General features: G+C 40.2%; 3 protein-coding genes across 3 annotated transcripts; all 3 read right to left on the bottom strand.

Annotated features, from left to right (window-relative positions):
- Positions 1–1,927: 1,927 nt before the first annotated feature.
- LOC114794635 (F-box only protein 4-like) lies at positions 1,928–7,527 on the bottom strand. Its single transcript, XM_028987324.1, has 7 exons — positions 7,216–7,527; positions 6,531–6,769; positions 6,008–6,219; positions 4,989–5,061; positions 4,598–4,770; positions 3,223–3,407; positions 1,928–3,101 (listed from the first exon to the last, which is right to left on the bottom strand). Exons 1-7 carry the CDS (start codon positions 7,360–7,362, stop codon positions 3,018–3,020), a joined length of 1,113 nt encoding a protein of 370 aa, XP_028843157.1. The 5' UTR covers positions 7,363–7,527; the 3' UTR covers positions 1,928–3,017.
- A 3,455-nt stretch (positions 7,528–10,982) lies between these two features.
- Positions 10,983–15,009, bottom strand: fbxo4 (F-box protein 4). Its single transcript, XM_028988017.1, has 7 exons — positions 14,795–15,009; positions 13,990–14,228; positions 12,924–13,144; positions 12,563–12,635; positions 12,278–12,450; positions 11,802–11,986; positions 10,983–11,510 (listed from the first exon to the last, which is right to left on the bottom strand). Exons 1-7 carry the CDS (start codon positions 14,927–14,929, stop codon positions 11,427–11,429), a joined length of 1,110 nt encoding a protein of 369 aa, XP_028843850.1. The 5' UTR covers positions 14,930–15,009; the 3' UTR covers positions 10,983–11,426.
- A 776-nt stretch (positions 15,010–15,785) lies between these two features.
- On the bottom strand, positions 15,786–19,883 carry rimoc1 (rab7a interacting mon1-ccz1 complex subunit 1). Its single transcript, XM_028989111.1, has 6 exons — positions 19,741–19,883; positions 18,936–19,045; positions 17,529–17,675; positions 16,721–16,852; positions 16,528–16,642; positions 15,786–16,446 (listed from the first exon to the last, which is right to left on the bottom strand). The coding sequence occupies exons 1-6, from the start codon at positions 19,832–19,834 to the stop codon at positions 16,211–16,213; spliced, it is 834 nt and encodes a 277-aa protein (XP_028844944.1). The 5' UTR covers positions 19,835–19,883; the 3' UTR covers positions 15,786–16,210.
- Between the last annotated feature and the right edge of the window lie 175 nt (positions 19,884–20,058).

Genomic DNA, 20,058 nt, shown 5'->3' with positions numbered 1-20,058 from the left:
AAAATTACATAAACAAGCAAAGTAAGTCTGCGCAGCCAGATGAAAACAGAGATCTGTACCTTGTCATGCTAATGAAATAGCTTAGCCATAAAATAAAGGGGTAAATTTATCGAACAATATGGGAATTTTGGAATTATTGATCGTATAGAGGGCAAAATTATGGTACAAATAATATGATAATTATTGTATGTCCGGCAACACTGGCCCTCGGTGCACCTTCTTGCTGCTGCCACTGGTACATACACAGTACATACAACCTGATTGTGCAAATCCTTCTTCTTTGAAATTGATATGGGAACTCATGCCATATTAGGTATTCATTGTCCTTTAAAGTGATTAGTTTGTTGTTGTTGCTGCTGAGAACCTCATTAAGTTCATCATATGCCTATCCAGTACAGCATAACGGGCCCTGAAAATGAGAGCAAGAATAGGTGTGTGTGTGTGTGTGTGTGTGTGTGAGATGTTGCTTTAATGAACTGTGGGAAAACTGTTGAATACACTAGACTCTGAGAGCACCCCCCACAACCTGTACCCCAGCAGCAAATGTATCTAAATCGTATTAAATGTTGTGCATGATGCATTGTACAATTATAACAATTTACAAAGAAGAAATAAATGAATACAACCAACATAGTATAATGCAAGTACAGACTGATTATTAAGAACCTCATGGCCAAACACTAGACTAAATTAACTGTAAATGTATTTTTGCTATTTTCTGCACTGAACATTCTACTTGATTGCTGTTCTAACATATACAAGACTAAAAAGGATTCAAAGGACAGTGTGTCCTTGGTAATGTAATTAATGGTGACTCATTTTACCATTTGGTCTATGTAGCTGGGAAGAAACCTCCTTTTGACACTCATAGTGTGCTCATTAGGCTCATTCGTGTAGTGAAGGGAAGGGATTATCATTGTAAAACACAGCACAGCACACGGTGCCAACAACGAAATGTGTCCTCTGCATTTAACCCATCATCAGGTGAGCAGTTACATGTGGGCAGTGGGCAGCCATGAAAGACAGCCGGGGAGCAGTGTGTGGGGACGGTGCTTTGCTCAGTGGCAACTTGGTGGTTCAGTATTTGAAACAGAAAACCTTATGATTCATCATATGAGATCAAGCATGGCCAGTAGCCTTGACACCACCAAATAATCACTTGGGCAAAGGATTTAGGATTTCAGTTAAAATAAGGTCATTTATGTAACCCTGAAAGGCACTCAACTCACAGAGAAGCAAAAAAATAAACTGTGGAAACCCAATACTAAAACAGTGGTCAGTGAGAAGGAACTCTTATCAGCTTCTAAGTGATCAGCAGATGCTTGATTTTTACATTTAATTGTACTTTCAATTGAGATCCGAAGCAGAAACATTTCTTTCACTGTGTTCTGTATAGTTAAATATAAGTTGTGCAGCTGTGGGTATTGTGGAGGAATCTCATTTGAGTATATAAGTATAAAAACCCAGGAGGTAATCCTATTTACCAGTGCAGGTACAGAGATCGCAGGTACAATCGAAAGCTTCTGTAAATAATCAGTTGTAACACATTTAGCTGACTCATTTCATGATGCTGACTAGAATTAATGCTAAAAAATTGCACAAATGAAATTTTTTTTTTATTACATTGAGCTGAGAGTAAACCTGGAAAACAATTTATCACCAGTACTACTTCTAAAATGGCAAAAAAATAATGCATGTGTTTGCACTATTTTGCCAATTATTTTGCACCTCAAAGCAACTAGATGCAGCCACAGTGAGGACATTTCCATATTTCCCTCATGGAAGTGCATACTTCATATGTTTTCATTTTCTTTAGATAAACTGAAATGTACTGTAGGTCTGCAATCACTAAAATTCCACAAAAACTGTGCCTATGGAGAACAATGAGTACAAAGCATCTCTTTTGTTGATAAATGCAATCAATGAATTCATTCAATTAAGAATTTATTTCAAGATATAAAGAACAGCATAAAAACAAAAACTAACTAAACAAACACATCAAGTGCAATGTGCTAAACAACAGAAATATGTGCAATGCATACAGACCCTCCAATCGCAGCACAACCCAGCTTCTGCAAATCATATAAATATAAAATGTTCAGGGTGGGGAATGTGGGTCAGACAAAAAAATTGTGATAATTGGTTATCACAAATGTTGCCAAAAACAATAAGGCTAAGGTAATAAACAATGTACATTGCAAAATGCAAAATTAGAACATCAAAGTATTTAACTTAAAGGTAGGCTAACGTCTATCAAGCAGTCAGTCAGGTAAGACAACTTGGAAAAAAAAAAAACAGTAGATCTGAATATCAGCACATGGATGCTAAGAAATTCCATGAAAGGAATCAATAATTTGGGGTAAGGGTTTAGGGGAAACAAAATAGGTCCTTGTGGCATGTCAGACACCAAAGTGCCTGATGATTCTCTAAAATAATAAAAATAAAAGCCAAAATAAACAAAACAATCATATGATCAACATATGATATATTGAAATCAATTTGTCAGATGAAAGCCTTACCAAAAGCCATGAAGTGTAATCATCATCAACATCACCACATGGGGTCTCTGTTTGTTGCCCATGAATGCATTTTTGCCTCTGCCAGTGTAATCAAGTGCAGTATATAGAAAATAGATACCAATAGATATCAAAGCATAAAAAATCCATTCAGTCTGTCTCTTGTAGTGTGCAAAGCTGCTTCGTGAAAAGCATCTTGGACTCCAATATAAAGGCGCTTGGCACTTTATCTCAAGCCTTAGGCTATAAGGCATACAGGGCTATTATAACAAGAATTAATTAAATAAAATTTAAATAAATGGCTAGCCAATATGAAACCTTTTTTATAGTTATTCCGTTGCATTAACTGATCCGCTATTTTTTTTAAATAGTATCACCAGTTTTCAAATAAAACCTCCCTTACATTTCATCTGACTAAAACATCCCCTTAGTACTTCCTTCAATCTGAATTGGACCGTATGCATTTTAAGTAACTACTCAAATGTAAAGTGCTTTAGTTTATTAGAGTCTTATCCCAGAGTGCATGAGCAGCCAGGTGACTCCATTTATCATTCCTGACAGCAACCGTGCTGTTGTGTTCTGAACCTGGCACAAAACAAAGTTTGCAATGAGTAATGATAATAATAATCATAACAATATCCTCAGTGAAAAAGAATAAAAAATAAATTTCAGCAATGAATAAAAAGAGCCAGTGGGGCACTCTTACCATCCAGGGGTTAGGCAGAAGGCTGAGCTGAAGTTGATGGGCAGTGCTCACACAGGAGGTGTGCTGACTGGCCAGCCATGTATTGGACACACATGACAGCACCAGAAGGGGGCGTGAGGATGGGCCCCAGTTTGGCTGGAGCATGGCTCTGATTTGGGCTTGAGCCTCCTCTATCCCTCCAGAAGCTTGAATGAGGGGAGAACACAAGGTCTGTGTGAATGAGACACTGATGTGGAAGAAAAGTATTAAAACTGGGTAGAACTGCAACAGACAGCTTTTCAAAAATCTCACTATATTTAAAGCAGCCATATATTATTACAACAACTTCATGCCCCATAATCAGAAGGTTGCTGGTTCGAATCCTGATCCTGCCACTGAGGTGCCACTGAGCAACACACTGCTCACCAAGGGTGATAGGTTACATGCAGAGGACATGTTTTGTTGTGTGCACCGTGTATCACAGTGACAATCACTTCACTTTTTTTTAGCTTCCTGACAGACAAGAAGGCTGGACGACACGGTTCCTCAGTACTGGCACCACATCAAGGATGAGTCCTGTCCCCACTGGGTCTGGGTCTTCTAGTTCATAGGCGAGCGTGTTACCCACTAGGCTACTACCACCCTGACAATCCAGGAACTTGGATGTTAAACTCCTGAAGTTTACAGGTGACACCACTGTCATTGGACTGATTCAAAGCAACTTACAATCAGTAGTTACAGGCACAGTCACTCTGGAGACACTCAGGGTCTTGCTCAGGGTAGTACACTGGATTTGAACCTGGGTCTTCTGGTTCACAGGCAAGTGTCTTACCCACTAGGCTACTGCCACCTTAATATCAGACAGCCCAGTGTCTTCTGTGAAGATCCAGGGTACCACCACCACCCTGACCTGAAGTGGAGGACTTCCACCATCAAAAAGACCAAGCAGAGGATGTACTTCCTAAGACAACTGAGGAAGTCCAGCATTCCACAGGAGCTTCTGATCCAGTTCTACACTGTTGCCTTTTGGCAGACGATATAGAAACCTACAGACCAGGACTAGCCGACACAGGAATGGCTTCCTTCCCATCCCAGTCACCCTGCTAAACAGCTGAACTGTTACAATGCTAGGCACCTACAACATTACAACTGCACTTAATGTACACTGTAAAATATTTAATTTTCTGTATACAAGATTTTTACTATATTGTATATTGCTGTTTTTAATACTGTGCCAGAATCAAATTCCTTGTTTTCACTCACTTGGCCAATAACCGTGATTCTGATTTGTCACTATTTCCAAATGTGATGGTAATTATGGGGAAACTGAAAGATACTTCTAGAACATTTGAAGAGTTTTACACATGTGAGTTCTGAATAATGATCTGAATGTTACCTTGGTCAGCTTCAGCATTGGCTACATAGATGAAGCCATCAACAAGCTGGCACACTTCTTGTATGTGAGGGGGAAGCTGGCACACAAATTTGCCAGGCTGCTGCTCTTCTTCATTGATGAAGAGTTCATTGTTGACCTGAATGTGCCCCACTCTATGTCTTCCCCTCTGTACACTGCAACACACGTGCAGTATAAAGGGATTAAAAAGCAACAACAACATAAAAAAAACAGGTTGCGTTTTTCAAAGTAAATGCACTTTTGTACTCTCTCTGTGAAAAATATAAACCAGGGAGAAACTGCCCAAAATGTAATGCTTTGGGAATAAAATAATTCTCTCCAGTCAGCTAACAGAGACTGAGGACTGATTAAAGCGATTAAAGCAACATCTCACCTGTTAGATGAGTAAATGACCAAAACGTTGAACCTGCACTGTTTGTGCATGAAAGTAATTCCAGCTCCAATTCCTAATACAAAAAATAGAAGAAAACATTATTTGAAAAATGGTGCAACGCTGCCATCTTTTGGCCCAATTCACAAGCATATGATCTAATAAATATTTTGAAGAACACAGCTGTCCACAGCTGTTTGCATGAATGTGATGTGGGCCTTGATGGTCCTGAGTCTTCTACCAGATCAAAGTGGCAAGAGGACATTATATCCAGGCTAGGAGGAGTGAGGTTTAATATTGACAGTGGGACCCTGCGACTGTGAATGTCCTTGCTGGACAGACGGAGTTTGCTCCTTTGAGCCTAACGGTTCAACCCAGATGGCTGTAAGTGTGGATTCGATGATTGCTGAGCAGAACTGGACGTTCGGGGTCTGTGGCAGGTTGCAATTCTACCAGGTATCACAGAAAGGCCTTCCTCTGATGCACTTTCTTGGTGATGAAGGCCGTGTTCCTCATCCACCCTCGGGTTCCCAGAAATGATTGTAGATACATACAACAGAGCCACTTATGTTGAGAGGGCCACCACAATCTCAGCGGTCTTTTGTGCACTCAACAAATAGGTATGGAGAAAAGGTGAATGGACAACCTTGTGGTGCACCAGTACTGACGTGTGCTTGTCTTGATACACATCTGCCACATCACACGTCATGACGAACCCACAACTGTAACAAGATTACCTGCAACACTCATATAGATCTCAGCATCTTCAACAAAGCTTATTTACTGTGGATGTGAACTGGAGGGGGTTCCACTAAACACATGTCCACAGAACAGGCATCCAAAGCTTTTCATAACTACAGAAGTCTGGCAATATAGACATTTTGTATTTTTGTGGATGATGGGTGAGAACTGTATAAACTAAGCAGGATTATGAATTGTTGAAAATGTACGTTGAAAATAAATGTCTAGAATAAATTCAATTGTGATTGACATCTAATATGCATTTTTATTAAAGTACTTACCGGTATCTTGGGTTATTCCAACCACACGCAGGATGTTAGGTGCAAACATCATATTTGCGATCAGAGACACCTCCAACTGCTCCAATCCAGGGCCAAACATAGCAAAGCGAGGTTCCTTAGTCCTTAGCGATCTCAGGAATGATGTGAACCTCTTGTACACTGGCTTCGACCGCTGCCCCAAAATTCTGCCGTCTGAGCAAGCCTTAATATACCTGTTTAAATATCATTAAAAAAGTGATCAATGAGGATAACAGAGGGTGCACATGAAATCTGGATGCACAGGTAACATTCACTGTTACTTTTTTCAGTGTAATATTTATGTTTGTGTGTGATATATATATATATATATATATATATGGAAATACTTCACTGATATCAATATATACAGCAATTTGTGCAACCTCGCTGATGGTAGTCAGCACAGCAAACGTTTAACATGGATACATGTAACATGGAAAAACAGGCACATTTTTCACAGATCTTAGAAACTCTAGGAACAGCCTTATTTGTAATGAAGACTCACTCTGCCATGACATCTTGTGTGTGACACCCCGGTCCCCCACTCAAGGGTCCCTTAAGAGCATCTAGCTGCTTAGGCATTGACAAGTGATCAATGGATGACCAATGGGGAATGTCCCGCAGCATGAAGTATCTCCAAAGGCGAGGGTCTCGGACCAGCATCCTCCAGTAGCGACTGGTGCCACCCAGTCGACATAAATCTTGTGGTGACAAGAAGGTCATGATGTGAAACTGCATGTCCACCTGAAAAGGGAACGGAATATTTAATCTTCTGCTTGGTAGGAGACCCTGTAAGTTGTGATATGGGGCTTCCATGAATTGATGGACTGGACTTTCCAGCACATTCCACAAAACAATTTGATTGGACTGGAAAAAAAAACATCTTGAAATGTTTAGTTCTTCAGACCATTCCTGAATGATGACAACACTGACCACACCCTCGCATTGCATCCTCCAGCTTGGCCCAGCTGTACCAGATACAAGATGAACAGTTGAACGTGATCCATCCTCCTCAACTGCTCCATGGTCTAACTGATGATATTATTACTGTTTTTTTTTACTGTTTTAAATATTACTAATACTATTCATATTTTCCCACATCCCCAACAATCCAACTGATGCTTATGTCAAGAAAAGTGAACTATTCGGCATTTTTCCCCAACACAGGGGAACTACAGCAAGATGCTTACCGGCAGCAGGTCTATAAAGCTCAGCAGCGCCTTCTCTCCATTCCCGGCGTCAGAGCGCATCTCATTCCCAACCAGCTTCTTGCGAACATTGCGAAAACTTCGTCGAACAACGGAGCCGTTCCTCCTGTCTGAGTTCGCGTTCCCCATGTGGACAGCGGCGCGCCTGGGTGACTGCCGGCTCACATTTAGAACTCGACTGCATCTGGAATGAGGAAGTCCACGCCAAAGTGCGAGGACAACAGTGCACCCTGGTGACGTGTAATCGCGCGCGCGAAATGCATTGTGGGCTGGCGTCGCCTGGGAAACGCGCGTGGAGAAGCTTCACCACTTCGGATTAGTGACGGTCACGGCAGTTCTTTTAGATGTACCGAGTCTCTAGAGTCAAAAAAAGATTCGTTCACCGAATCACCAAATCGTTCAGGGCATGGCAGGAGGAGCCTGTGGACATGGCTTCCTGAACTGTGTGTTGTGGCTGTGTTCCATTGACAATCTCGTTCATAAAAACTAAACTCGTTTATAAGTCATGATGTTTTAAGTCTCCTGTCCTATGGTATGCTTTTTAACTGGTACATTAACATTACAAGGACTGTATAATTCACACCAATCGCAACTACACTGGTTTAACCTGCTTTAATGAAGGTAATACAAAGTCACTATTTTCATTGTATAAGTCACTATTTTCATTGTAACCAAACCCTGGATTGTCTATCATCTTATCTGTGCCCACCTGCATTATGTAACTTGAATTGCCTTAAATTAATGAAACTGAAATCCTACTAAATCAACAGTATCTAAAACTGACAGTTTTTCCATTAATATTGATGTTATCATCAGGGAGCGAGAGCGACCTTCTTCTTAATATCAAACTCCTCCATCCCTCCCTCACCCACCATACATTCTGGTCCACATACTTGTCACTTCTAGTTTGGATTATTGTAACTCCCTTCTTTACAGTCTACCTCACAAAACTCTCTCTAAGCTTCAAATAGTTCAGAATTCAGCCACCCGCATCATTACTAGATGGCATTAGCTCAAGCGTCACCAGGTCCTCCGCAGATCAACTGTGTGCGGTGATGGATCACATTTTCAACCTGAGCCTGAGGCTGGGGAGAGTTCCAGAGCTCTGGAAAACCTCTTGTGTGGTACCAGTGCCAAAGACTCCATGACCCAAGGACCTCAACAGCTACAGGCTGGTGGCTCTGACATCCCACGTGGCGAAGACCCTGGGCTGGTCCTGGCTCAGCTTCGGCCCCTGGTGAGCTCATCACTGGACCCACTTCAGTTTGCCTACCAGCCTGGCATTGGAGTGGACAATGCCATCATCCACCTCCTACATCGTTCCCTCTCTCACCTGGAGACCACTGGGAGCACTGTGAGAATCCAGTGCCTTCAACACCATCCTTCTCACAATCCTGAGGGACACGCTGCAGCACACAGAAGTGAATCACCACCTCACAACATGGGTCCTGGACTACCTCAGCAATCGACCACAGTATGTGAGAACTCAGGGCATGGACATTGAGGTGGTGGAGAGCTACAGGTATAAACTGGACTGGCCTAACACCTCTGATGCCCTCTACAGGAAAGGGCAGAGCAGGCTGTACCTGTTGCAAAGCCTCAGATCTTTTGGGGTGAAGGGCCCACACTTGAAGACCTTTTATGACTCTGTGGTGGCCTCAGCCATCTTTTATGGTGTGGTCTGCTGGGGAGCTATCATCTCTGCTGGGGACAGGAAGAGATTGATCATGCTGATCCGAAGGGCCAGCTCTGTTCTAGGATGCCCTCTGGACCAGTGGAGGTGGTGAGTGACAGGAGAATGGTGGCTAAGCAATCATCCCTGCTGGACAACATCTTTTATGTATATACGGACATATCATTTAAGCTCAGAAATATCAATTCACACTCGCCCTTTAAATCCTCACTCAAAAGTGCACTCTCTCTTTCTGAGTCTTTTGCACTGTCTAATTCATTTGTAGTACATATGCCTTTTAATCTTGCTTTATTATGCATTATAATCTTCTCTTTTATTGTAGTTTTGCTGTGTGTTGTATTGTTGGTTGTACGGTGTCCTTGTGTGACAGGAAGGTGCCTATAAATAAAACAGATACCCCACAGTACATTCAGTGAAGGATTCACACTGGACTTGTACCGTTCCCTTGTAAATTGTCACAATGAGAGTGATGCTTTTTCTCAAACTGCAGGTTTATACGCTACTTATTACCTGCTGTGTGCTACTGTATGTGAGTTTATGCGTTGGCAATTTAGCAATTTAGCACTTCTCTTCTTCAGGCATTAACACCTCACACCCCGACCAGTCGTTGACTGCTCATTGAATCATCTGGTACTGCTATGCACAATGCACTTTAGCAGAATCCATAGCCACTGTCCAATGATGTCCATATATTATTTTCTCCTTGAACACAAATATTTGCTTGCCTTTTAACTTGCTTGCATTTTTACCAGCCTTATTCTTTTCTTCTATTTTACTTTGCCCTTTATTCTATTTTATTTGTGTTTATAACTATTACTTTAACTATGCACAGTCAAAACAGAGCGGTTCAGGATACATTGCTTTTTACGTGTTGTACTACTATAACTATGGCAAATATAAGTCCTGAATCTTCTCTCCCCCCGTCGCTCCGGCCTTGTGCCTGCTGTATAGAACTGGCGAGTCTCACTCTCGTCTCATTACCGCCAGTCTAACGTTTTAAGTTTGTTTATCTGGAAACTAAATCAGTTTAAAAAAATAAACAGAGAACAACGTTCAACCTTTTTTGAACGAATTGTTCGTGAATGACACAACACTAGTTCAGATGTCTGCCGTCTTTACTTTAGTGTTGCGCAATTGGGGATTTTCCAGTGTGTGTGCATACGCCTCCAGTCAGAAGTTTTGACGCCTACTCGTCTAATTCGTTTTTTACAATATAAATCTGAAGACACATGACTATGAATAACACATGTGCGGTTAGGAAATTAATAAAGAGAATACAAAGTAAGGTAAAATGTTGAACATTTGAGTCTTTTCAAAGCAGGGCGCTTTTGCTGTTATGGCAGATTTCACACTCTTGGCTTCTATCCACCACCTTAATTTAGACACAGGGATGGTTTTCCGAGAGTCCTGAAGGTTTACGATGAACGCTTTTTAATAATTCACTCATGTTAACGAGCATCTCATTAACAAACAGTCATGATGGTAAAAATAGTTGGCTCCAAAAATACAGATTCATCAAGCATACTTCACTTTATCATGCTACAAAAAATCTAAATAAGTTTCTAACATTGGATTCTTCAAAATGGCTCCATCTTAGTCTCCTTAACCACTACAGAGTAGATTCATCCAAACTTATGACCAATGACATGTGTGTGATTTACATGCTATACTAAAACACAGCATTCCCATTTTTTTCAGTGCTGTGATATTTTATCCTATATGAATGTCCCCCAAAAACGGTCTTTATGTTCAGGTGTGACGAGCATATAGGTGTGCCCCACTTCTTCAAAGGAATCTCCTTACATGTATCCTTTTTATCTAGATGGGTGAAGGCCAGGAGAAGGGTGACATCATTGTAACATCATTGTCATCATTGTTGGAATGATAAGGAAACGGGAGGGCCGCTGAGTCTGTGACTCATGATAACTCAAGATAACGGACTGATACAACAATTGAGTTATTCCTTTAAATCATTAAAAGTACATGATACCATCTACATGCGACATAACTGCTGACGAGACTCCACAGAATGTAAAAGAACAAACAGACTGCAAGATCATTTTCAAGAAGAATTGTGTTCTAATAAATTATATTGATAATCACAGTGTAAAACCACCACATAAAAGCCACGGATACAAAAAATATGATCTCATTAATAGAATATTCCATTTCTTTACATTTACGGTATTTATCAGACGCCCTTATCCAGAGCGACTTACAATCAGTAAGTGATTACTTACAATCAGGGACAGTCTCCCAGGAGCAATTTAGGGTTAAGTGTCTTGCTCAGGGACACAATGGTAGTAAGTGGGGTTTGAACCCGGGTCTTCTGGTTCACAGGCGAGTGTGTTACCCACTAGGCTACTACCACCCTTAGTACATTTGAGTTCAATGAATGCTGCATTTTCTACATATAACTATGTTTGATACTACAGCATGGTGAAAGATTACCCAATAAACAATACAATAATTAAAGTGCCTTTAAATAAAAAGTGTCGGGTTAATTTCTTTGTCCTGCATGTCTGAGAATCCAGGTGAATCCATCCATCAGTCCTGACAGTGTTTGCGCTGCTGTGTTCTGGACCTAAACCAAAAAACAATCTTACAGTGAATAATAATTTTTCTTTACAAAAAAAATTTTCTTTAATATTCAAATTTAGAAAGAAAAGTCTGGAATTAAATGCAAAAATAGGCAACAGATGCCGTGAACACTTGAAGCATAGTACCCTTCCAGGCTGTGTACCAGCAGTGTTATGATCTGGGGTTCGGGACTGGCTTCAGCTTCATGATTACAGTAATGATAATCATGACAAGCAGCAGGGTACATTTTCTGCACTATTTGAAGGAGGAAAGTGCGAGCGAGTGAGGTTCTCACCATCCAGGGGTTCGGCAGGAGGCTGAGTTCAAGCTGATGGGCAGTGCTGGTGCAGGGGGTGTGCTGACTGCTCAACCACACATTGGACACACATGACAGCACCAGCAGAGGACGTGAGGTTGGGCCCCAGTCTGGCTGGAGCATGGCTCTGATTTGGGCTCGAGCCTCCTCTGCACCATCAAAACCTTAATTGAAGGGAGGACACAATAAAATGAGACACTGATGGTGGAAACTGAGCTCTCAGACTCTTGCATAATTTGTAACAATGTCTTTACACATAAAATACAGCAAAAAAGAGAAAGAATCACAATAATAATTGCAATCTAAGCTCTTGTCACCAAGCATGGATTGGTACTGTGGCATACAACTGGGCAGTAATTTAATATTCATTTTCACTGTATTATGACATTAATCTGTAGACTGAAAAGTTAGACAAAACTAATGGTCCTCTAGGAATGAACTGAAAATGGTAATACCTCTATCCGTTTCTGCATTTGTTACATAGATGAAGCCATCAACAAGCTGGCACACTTCCTGTACATGAGGCAGAAGCCTGAAGAGCACTTTGCCTTGCTGCTGGTCTTCTTCACGAATAAAGAGCTTACTGTTAACATGGGCGTGCTCTACTCGAGCTCTTTCCCTCTCTGTTCTGCAACACACAATTGGAAAAATAAAGGACTTCATACTTCAACAACAGGAAGTGGTCCTAACGGTCAATGTGAATTCTGAGCGACATGAAAAGGGTCAATACAAAACCTCACCTGTTAGTTGAATAAAGAACCAATATGTTGAACCTGCTCTGGTTGAACATAAAGGTAATTCCCGATCCAATACCTATTTAAAAAAAAGAAGAAGACAATCCAGAGAGAAATAGAGTACAACTCTGCCCTCTTCTGGTCTACTTCAGAATTGATCAATTAATCAAACAAGCATTAAAAACACAAATTGTGCTCCAGGATGTAAAATAAAAACAAAAACATACCATGAAATTATTACAAGCCATTCATGAAAACTTCTAACAAGGATATGTTCCAGTCTGAACTTGTACTCAAACAGTTTTTGCAGCCAGGACTATAGCATAACGTTAATGTGTATGCATTTGATAGCGATATTAACACTGACCACTGATCTGTCTTTGGTGTGTTCCTTCCACACGCAGGATGTGAGGCATACACATCATATTTGTTATCAAGGACACCTCCAGCTGCTCCAATCCAGGCCCGAACATGGCAAAGCGTGGTTCGTTAGGCACCACCAGAGATTTTAGGAACGATGCGACTGCCTCGTATGTCGGCTTGGACTGCTGCCACTGACTTCGGCAGTCTGGACAGGCCTTGAGATACCTGAAATATAATAACCCAGGGGGTCAGTAAGGATATATGCAGCATTCAACAACATATGATGTTTTTGTTTTGGGCTATTTATTCAGGATAGGTGGTGGAGTGCAATGAACACTTGTTTTATGCTCTTCATGTCACCTTGAATATAAATGTGTTAAAAGAAAAAACTCATTGGATTGTAGGAGCCTTTGTTGTACCTTGGAAATGTTAGTGGCAGTGGTTGGCCTAGTAGCTGACCCGTAATCAGAAGGTTGCTAGTTCAAATCCCAAATTGCCAACTTTCACTATCTGCTCTCAGCTCATCAAGGGTGATGGGATAAATCTGAGGACACATTTCGTTGTGTGCACCATGTGCTGTGATGTGTTTCACACTTTCACTTTAGTGAATACAATGAAAAAGTGCTAATCAGTTCCCTTTTTTGTCCTTTTACATAAATACTGTAAATCTCAATACAATAATCATTTACGACATTTATCAGACGCCCTTATCCAAAGCGACTTACAATCAGTAGTTACAGGGACAGTCCCCCTGGAGCAACCTAAGTAACACAATGGTAGTAAGTGGGATTTGAACCTGGGTTCATAGGCGAGTGTGTTACCCACTACTGCAGCATCTGGTCCAGACCCAGGGACTACTGGACAGTTTCTTCCTCCAGACCTTTACACATTATTAAATTAAATTTATCTTTACTTTATGTATATTTTGTATAAACGGCAATGTGTTTTTGTCAAATCTCTGCTCTGGGAGAGACTCTTGCACACTATTTTTCCACTCATATATACTGTACCTATTAGTAGAACTGATGTGAGGATAAAGGACATTTGATTTGATGTTTTATAAAACGTACTCTCCCATGAAGTCATGCTTCTGAAGATCAGACCCCTCTGTCAGAGGGTTTTCAAGAGCTTCTAACTGCTTAGGCATTGACACGTGATCAATGGATTGCCAAAGGGGCATGTCCCGCAGAAGGAAGTATCGCCACAGAAGGGGGTCTCGAACCAGCGCCCTCCAGTAGCGACTGGTCCCCCCCAGTAGACACAAATCTTGCGGTGACAAGAAGGTCATGATGAGGAACTGCTTGTCCACCTAAAAAGGAAAGACAGAGAAAATGTTTATTCCTACCGTTATTGTGCTGTGATGTGTTTCACACTTTCACTTTAGTGAATACAATGAGAAAGTGCTAATCAGTTCCCTTGTTTGTCCATTTACATAAATACTGTAAATCTCAATAGCAAAAATACCTGTTTTTAATACCTGGTAAATTGTGAAATACATTAACAACTAGTAAGTAAGCAAGAATGTATTGTTAACGAAAATGTTAGTTTATATATGTACAGTATATATTTATTGAGACTTAATAGGCCCGAAATACTGTAAAGTAAAAAGTAAAGTGAAGTGATTGTCACTTGTGATACAGAGCAGCACTGCACACAGTGCACACAGTGCAATTTGTCCTCTGCATTTAACCCATCACCCTGAGTGAGCAGTGGCCAGCCATGACAGGCGCCCGGGGAAGAACATTACAAATGTACCGAAATACTGGAATGTGTAATTTTTGTAATTACATCGTTTTTAAATGGACATCTATGTATCGGTTCTTTGATCTGCATTATTAACAGAGAATAAATGTACAAATTCCACTTTCTCCTTACCGGTAAGAGGTCTAAAAAGCACTCTTGTTCAAGCTGCGCGTTTTCTCCATTCTGGACATCTGAACGCTTCCCATTCCCAAACAGCTTTTCCTTAATATTCCTAAAACTCCGTATAACGATGGATTCGTTGTTCATATTTTATCGTACGTCAGCCCGCCTGCCTGCTATGATCCGTGGAAGTCCACTCTGTAAGTTCCATGTATGCGGACTGTCGAGACTTCCGCAAACAACCGGTTTGCCACGTGTTACGTGCACGAACAAAGCATTGTGGTTGATGTAGTAAGCTTGCACTTGGGCCATTTCACCCACTCACTAATTGGGCTTTCGAATGTATTTGAAATGTTTAGATATTTAAATGACGTTAAAAGTTAATGGTATTACTGGCCTGTTCTTTGACTTATAGACCTTGCAACTTTTTGGGGGTTTTCGACAATGTTGCCAAGTGCTTAAAAACGTTTTTTTTGTTGTTTTATTTCCTTTATTTGCTTTTAATTACCTACTTTTATTTGCTATATCAGTATTCAGCCTTAACCAGAAACGGCAAAAACCCACAGGCTTATTTTTGTCACATCGCTACTTAGTCAAGATCTGGCAACAATCTTTTTTTTATTCTTTTAGTGGGGGGCTAAGCCTTATCAAACCAGAATTTTATTAATCAGAACTATTTAATTAGGCTTTTCCCTCTTTTTGACGTTATATCATGTTTGCAGTGGGTTTACGGTTCACATATTTCATAAATGGTAATAAACTGACACTAGGTTAATAGTAAAAGTTTTTTTTCTGCTTTTACAATGAAACCAATGCAGCTGTTTAAAAAATGTCAGTGACCATTAGCCAGAATCTTACTCTTGTGTTACTCTCATGCAATTATATTGTTTTGTCTATTGATTTTTAAGCATAGAATCCAAGCTGATTTTCAGCTAGAACATTGAGTTGGTACTTATAATTATTAAACCATAAAAAGGCAACAAAAGGAAATCAATACAGATACTGCTGTTTAATTTTTTATTTTGATGTAACAAATCAAACATGGTTTTAAAAGAATACATTGGGAAACAATTTTATTTCCAATTCATTGACATCTTGTCAAAAGAAAATTTGGAATTCTGAACAGGTAAAGAAATGATACAAATATTATGGTGGAACAAAACCACTTAGGGTAATAAGAACTTAAGACATATCTATGTACCTCTTGCATACATATGTAACTAATTAAAAATAAATAAAAAAACGAAGTAACAAAAAAAATGTGATGGTTTCTTTGTCACCAAAGTTTTTGTCATTTTTAATTTTTTTTATATTATACTCTCTCTCTTTCTCGCTCACGATCTCTCTTTATAAAAATCCTAACCATAAACACATTTTGAGCCAACAGTATGGAATCTGGAAGTATTTAGCCATGGAAGTCACTTCAGGTTACTGCAGGATGCTCAGGATCTCCTTGGCATTCTCAGTGTTCCAGCCCTGACCCTGAAGGGGTCCCTCGCATGCTGAAACATATTTGTGCAGGACCTGTGTACCAATGTCCCGGAAATGAAGCCTGTCCTCTCTGCGATCCACTCTGTCAACGCTACAGTCCTCATATTTTACTGCCCAGAAACACATCTCCCCTATGTACATCATGGTCAGCAAATGGGTGTCTGAAAAAAATCCTGATCAACAATAAAAGGGCATATTAGCAGGCTTATTGCAAAATGAAAAGACCTACACAATTATAAATGTACACTGTTTACCTTCAGACAGAAAATTAGCAGTTGTAGAGTCATGAAATACCACATCTTCATTCAGCTTCACAGAGTTCCTTACTTGCAGCATCCGCATGAGGTACCGAACACCTTCCTGAAGACACTGAGATACAAAATGCAAACAGTCAAACAAATATGTAGAAATTCAAGTTACAGACTCACACAAATAATGAGTTCTAACCTTGAGGAAAGTGTCCTTGTTTTGCTTAATCCACTGCTTCCTCTGATGAAGGGTGTGGCAGTACATGTACAGCAGTGCCCCCCGTCTCCAGTAGAGGCACTCCAGTAGCTCCAGTCCAAGAACATTCTGCACCTGCCAAAAGAAACCGGCATCACCTCCACATTACAAATATTTAACACTACGTTACACAAAACCTGCTAACTAAAAGAAATGATGTGGCCAAACAACGGTCAGTAAACCAGTCCAATACTAGAAGTGGAAAACATTACATCCACTGGAGTGGTGGCAGTGATAATTGTGTGTTTTGCCCACTAGTTATCAGACTACTTGGCAGGTAGGCCATCTAGTGGCTTCTTCCAGTAATGCATAGGTATGAACACCAGCCGAAAGCTTGTGACCTAACTTGTGACCACAGAAAATCCACTATACATTGCATTGGTACATAGTAAATATAACCAGGGTTGTACATACTCGAATATAGGCAGACAGGCTGACGAGTACAAAAATATCTGTATTCAGGTTACAATTATTATGGTATTTAGAATACAGTTTCTTTCTTCAAAAAAGCAAATACTTTAAGAATGCAATTGCTAAAAAACTAAAAAAATTTGTCTGTTCAAATACAGATGTGGAATTGCTATACTGCGGGACAAATGTATTAGTACAATATGAGACCTCCTTGTTGCACATTTTGACCTCAACAACAATACCACATTTACTAGGGTACTCCAAGAGTGGACTATGTGACCAGTAACAGGTCACATAGTTCAAGTCACACACTCAACTCACCATCTCTTGTAGGACATACCTCCTCTGTTGGGGCAAGCCTGGTTGCCAACACCTCAGGCTCGGTCAAGTCCTGCAGCAGCTGCTGAACCTGAAACAAGGAGCTTTCCTCTGGAAACTCCTGGTCCACCAACTGGTTCTCCTCATAGAATGTAATGTCAAGAATAACCTGCAAACATACAGACATCACATCAAGACTCAATTTAGAGACCAAATGCATAAAATTAATAGCAATAAAGACTTTCATATATCATCATTCCAAGAATTTATTGCTTCATATTTAAAATGATTAATAACAGCTTATAGCTGTTATACAGCTAGTGGCCAATTTCCAATCAAATAAACTCAATATGTCTGTACAATTGAAGGCAGAATATAGTTTAGAATATACATTTTTTCTAGATTATTTTGAGCAATTGCCAATTTTAAAGCACCACAAACAATGTTCCAGAATCTTCCACATCAACTATTTTTTTATTTTAGGTCACAGGTTTTTTTCTACCCACTCTGTACATATGTAAAATCACAAATATTTCTATATTGTATACATATGGATATACTGACATTTCTTATTTTTACAACTCACATTTACTGTTTTATTTTGCTATTCTAGGACTATTTATTTGCTTATTTGTACAGTGAACTTTTATATTATACAGTCGACATAGTGTCTTTGCTTTTGTCTTTTGCTGCTCTTATCTTGTACTGTCCACTTCCTGTTGTGACAATGTATGTTAGTCCCACTTGTGGAACTAAAAAAAGGATCTTATCTTATTTTAACTTATTCAACTCTATTGAATTTAACAATACTTAAAGACAAAGCTGAACTTTACTGTTCATTCTATAGACTGAATGAACCTGATGCCAATATAAAATGTGCCATAACTCTTAACAGCGATTAGCATTTTACACAATTTTACCAGTCTTTCCATCCAGGTGCAATGCAGTACAACCACTAGGGATTTATGAAATTTAATCACAACTTAAATTGTACTAACAGATGTAAGGATGGTAGTAGCCTAGTGGGCAACACTTGCCTATGAACCAGAAGATGACAAAGTCACAGGTTGAACCCCCACTTATTACCATTCCCCCTCCAGGGGGGCTGTTCCTGTAAGTACTGATTGTAAGTTGCTCTGGACAAGGGCATCTGATAAATGCTGTAAATGTTAAGGGAAGGCTCAGTTTTGAATGAACACTGGTCTGTGTGAAGACTCATTAAATGATATAAATGGCTTGAAACGCAGAAATGCAGTGAGCATCAAGAGCCAGTTGAGCAGACCAGTCCAGGACTGTAATCAACGGTCATTTGAGTTTGAGGTTCCACACACCTAGAAAGATAGGGGTGCCTAATCGGTGTGTGTGTGTAATTTATTATTTTATGTAGTCTATGCATGAACAACTAAACCCTCATTTTGTGTTTAAGTACCTGTGTGTAATCCTGCAGCAGTTTAGGTAGACTGCTACCTTCTCCCTCTTGTCTGTAATAGTTTTTCAACTTGTCTAGTATGGTAGATGCATTCTGCAAATAGTCATCATCTAGGGAAAAATAAAGTTTGTTAAGTACTTACTCCAAAAATATACACCCATATAAACACCCCTTGATTCCCCTATTAAAATAAAGGGGTACATGCATAATATATGCATTCTGCAAATAACATTGTGGAACAGAATTGACATATCTACACTTCTAGACTAAATCATGCACATAATGCCAAACTGCCACGTATTAGACAAAAATATGAATTAAAAACGAAACATGCGAAACGTATTTTTTTTTTTTGCGCAATACAATATATGCATTGCAAACAAGAAAAAAAATTAAATGTTCAATCCCACTTTCCCGAGCCGAGCAGGAAACCTGACGGTGTTTAGGTGGTGTGGCGCGCATCTTTGTCTCTAAATGACAGCTGGTGGAATTAAAAATGACTGTAACTTTCCTCATAGCGCGTCTCTTCGGCACATTTATTTGTCTGTAACAAACGACCAGCTACGTGGGGACTTCCGGCTTGGTCGCGGTGAACAAATGAATAGTTTGTTTAAGAGTCACGTCTGATCGTTTTGAACCGCTTCACACATCGACGTACACAAGACTAGCAGCATTTGCTAGCGCCTATTAGCCTGCTTGTTATTAAACCTTGCCTGGTTAGCATGCGTTCTCGTGGTCAATACCGCAGTCGCGCGTTATATTAGGAACTTTAAAAGCGCGCAGCAATCGTTTAAGAACGCTATACCCCGCTTTTCTGTCCTGAGGGTGGCACACTTGTGGTCCAACTCGAAAATCCTTTTCTCTAGCTCCAGCCCCTGTCGTCTACAGTCGTCGGCCATGACGGTATAAAAGTCACGTGACGTGCCAACGCATTGTTGCCAAGGATGTCCAGTGCGAAAACCGGGATTTTTTTTTCTTTTCTTACATAACCCCCGCCCCCAAAACTGTTCAATCTCTAGTGCTGCACCCCTACTTCAAAATGGTGTCATACGTGTCATGGGAAATAGTCAAGAGATTAGAGTCATTGAAAACTGCCACTAACAAGCAGTGTGAGAGACAGACA

The sequence above is a fragment of the Denticeps clupeoides genome, chromosome 1 (assembly GCF_900700375.1).
Source record: "Denticeps clupeoides chromosome 1, fDenClu1.1, whole genome shotgun sequence".
Taxonomy (NCBI): domain Eukaryota; kingdom Metazoa; phylum Chordata; class Actinopteri; order Clupeiformes; family Denticipitidae; genus Denticeps; species Denticeps clupeoides.
This window is presented reverse-complemented; position numbering and strand designations above follow the sequence as displayed.

Coding starts and splice junctions, on each gene's coding strand:
- LOC114794635 (XM_028987324.1), bottom strand. CDS start 7,362: ATGGGGAACGCGAACTCAGACAGGAGGAACGGCTCCGTTGTTCGACGA. Junction 6,770..7,215: donor GCTTTATAGACCTGCTGCCG/GTAAGCATCTTG, acceptor TTCCCTTTTCAG/GTGGACATGCAGTTTCACAT. Junction 4,771..4,988: donor GTCATTTACTCATCTAACAG/GTGAGATGTTGC, acceptor CGTGTGTTGCAG/TGTACAGAGGGGAAGACATA.
- fbxo4 (XM_028988017.1), bottom strand. CDS start 14,929: ATGAACAACGAATCCATCGTTATACGGAGTTTTAGGAATATTAAGGAA. Junction 13,145..13,989: donor AAGCATGACTTCATGGGAGA/GTACGTTTTATA, acceptor ATTATATTTCAG/GTATCTCAAGGCCTGTCCAG. Junction 11,511..11,801: donor TCCTGCCGAACCCCTGGATG/GTGAGAACCTCA, acceptor TTTTTGGTTTAG/GTCCAGAACACAGCAGCGCA.
- rimoc1 (XM_028989111.1), bottom strand. CDS start 19,834: ATGGCCGACGACTGTAGACGACAGGGGCTGGAGCTAGAGAAAAGGATT. Junction 19,046..19,740: donor CCTCAGGACAGAAAAGCGGG/GTATAGCGTTCT, acceptor ATTTTTCCCTAG/ATGATGACTATTTGCAGAAT. Junction 16,643..16,720: donor ACAAGGACACTTTCCTCAAG/GTTAGAACTCAT, acceptor TTTGTATCTCAG/TGTCTTCAGGAAGGTGTTCG.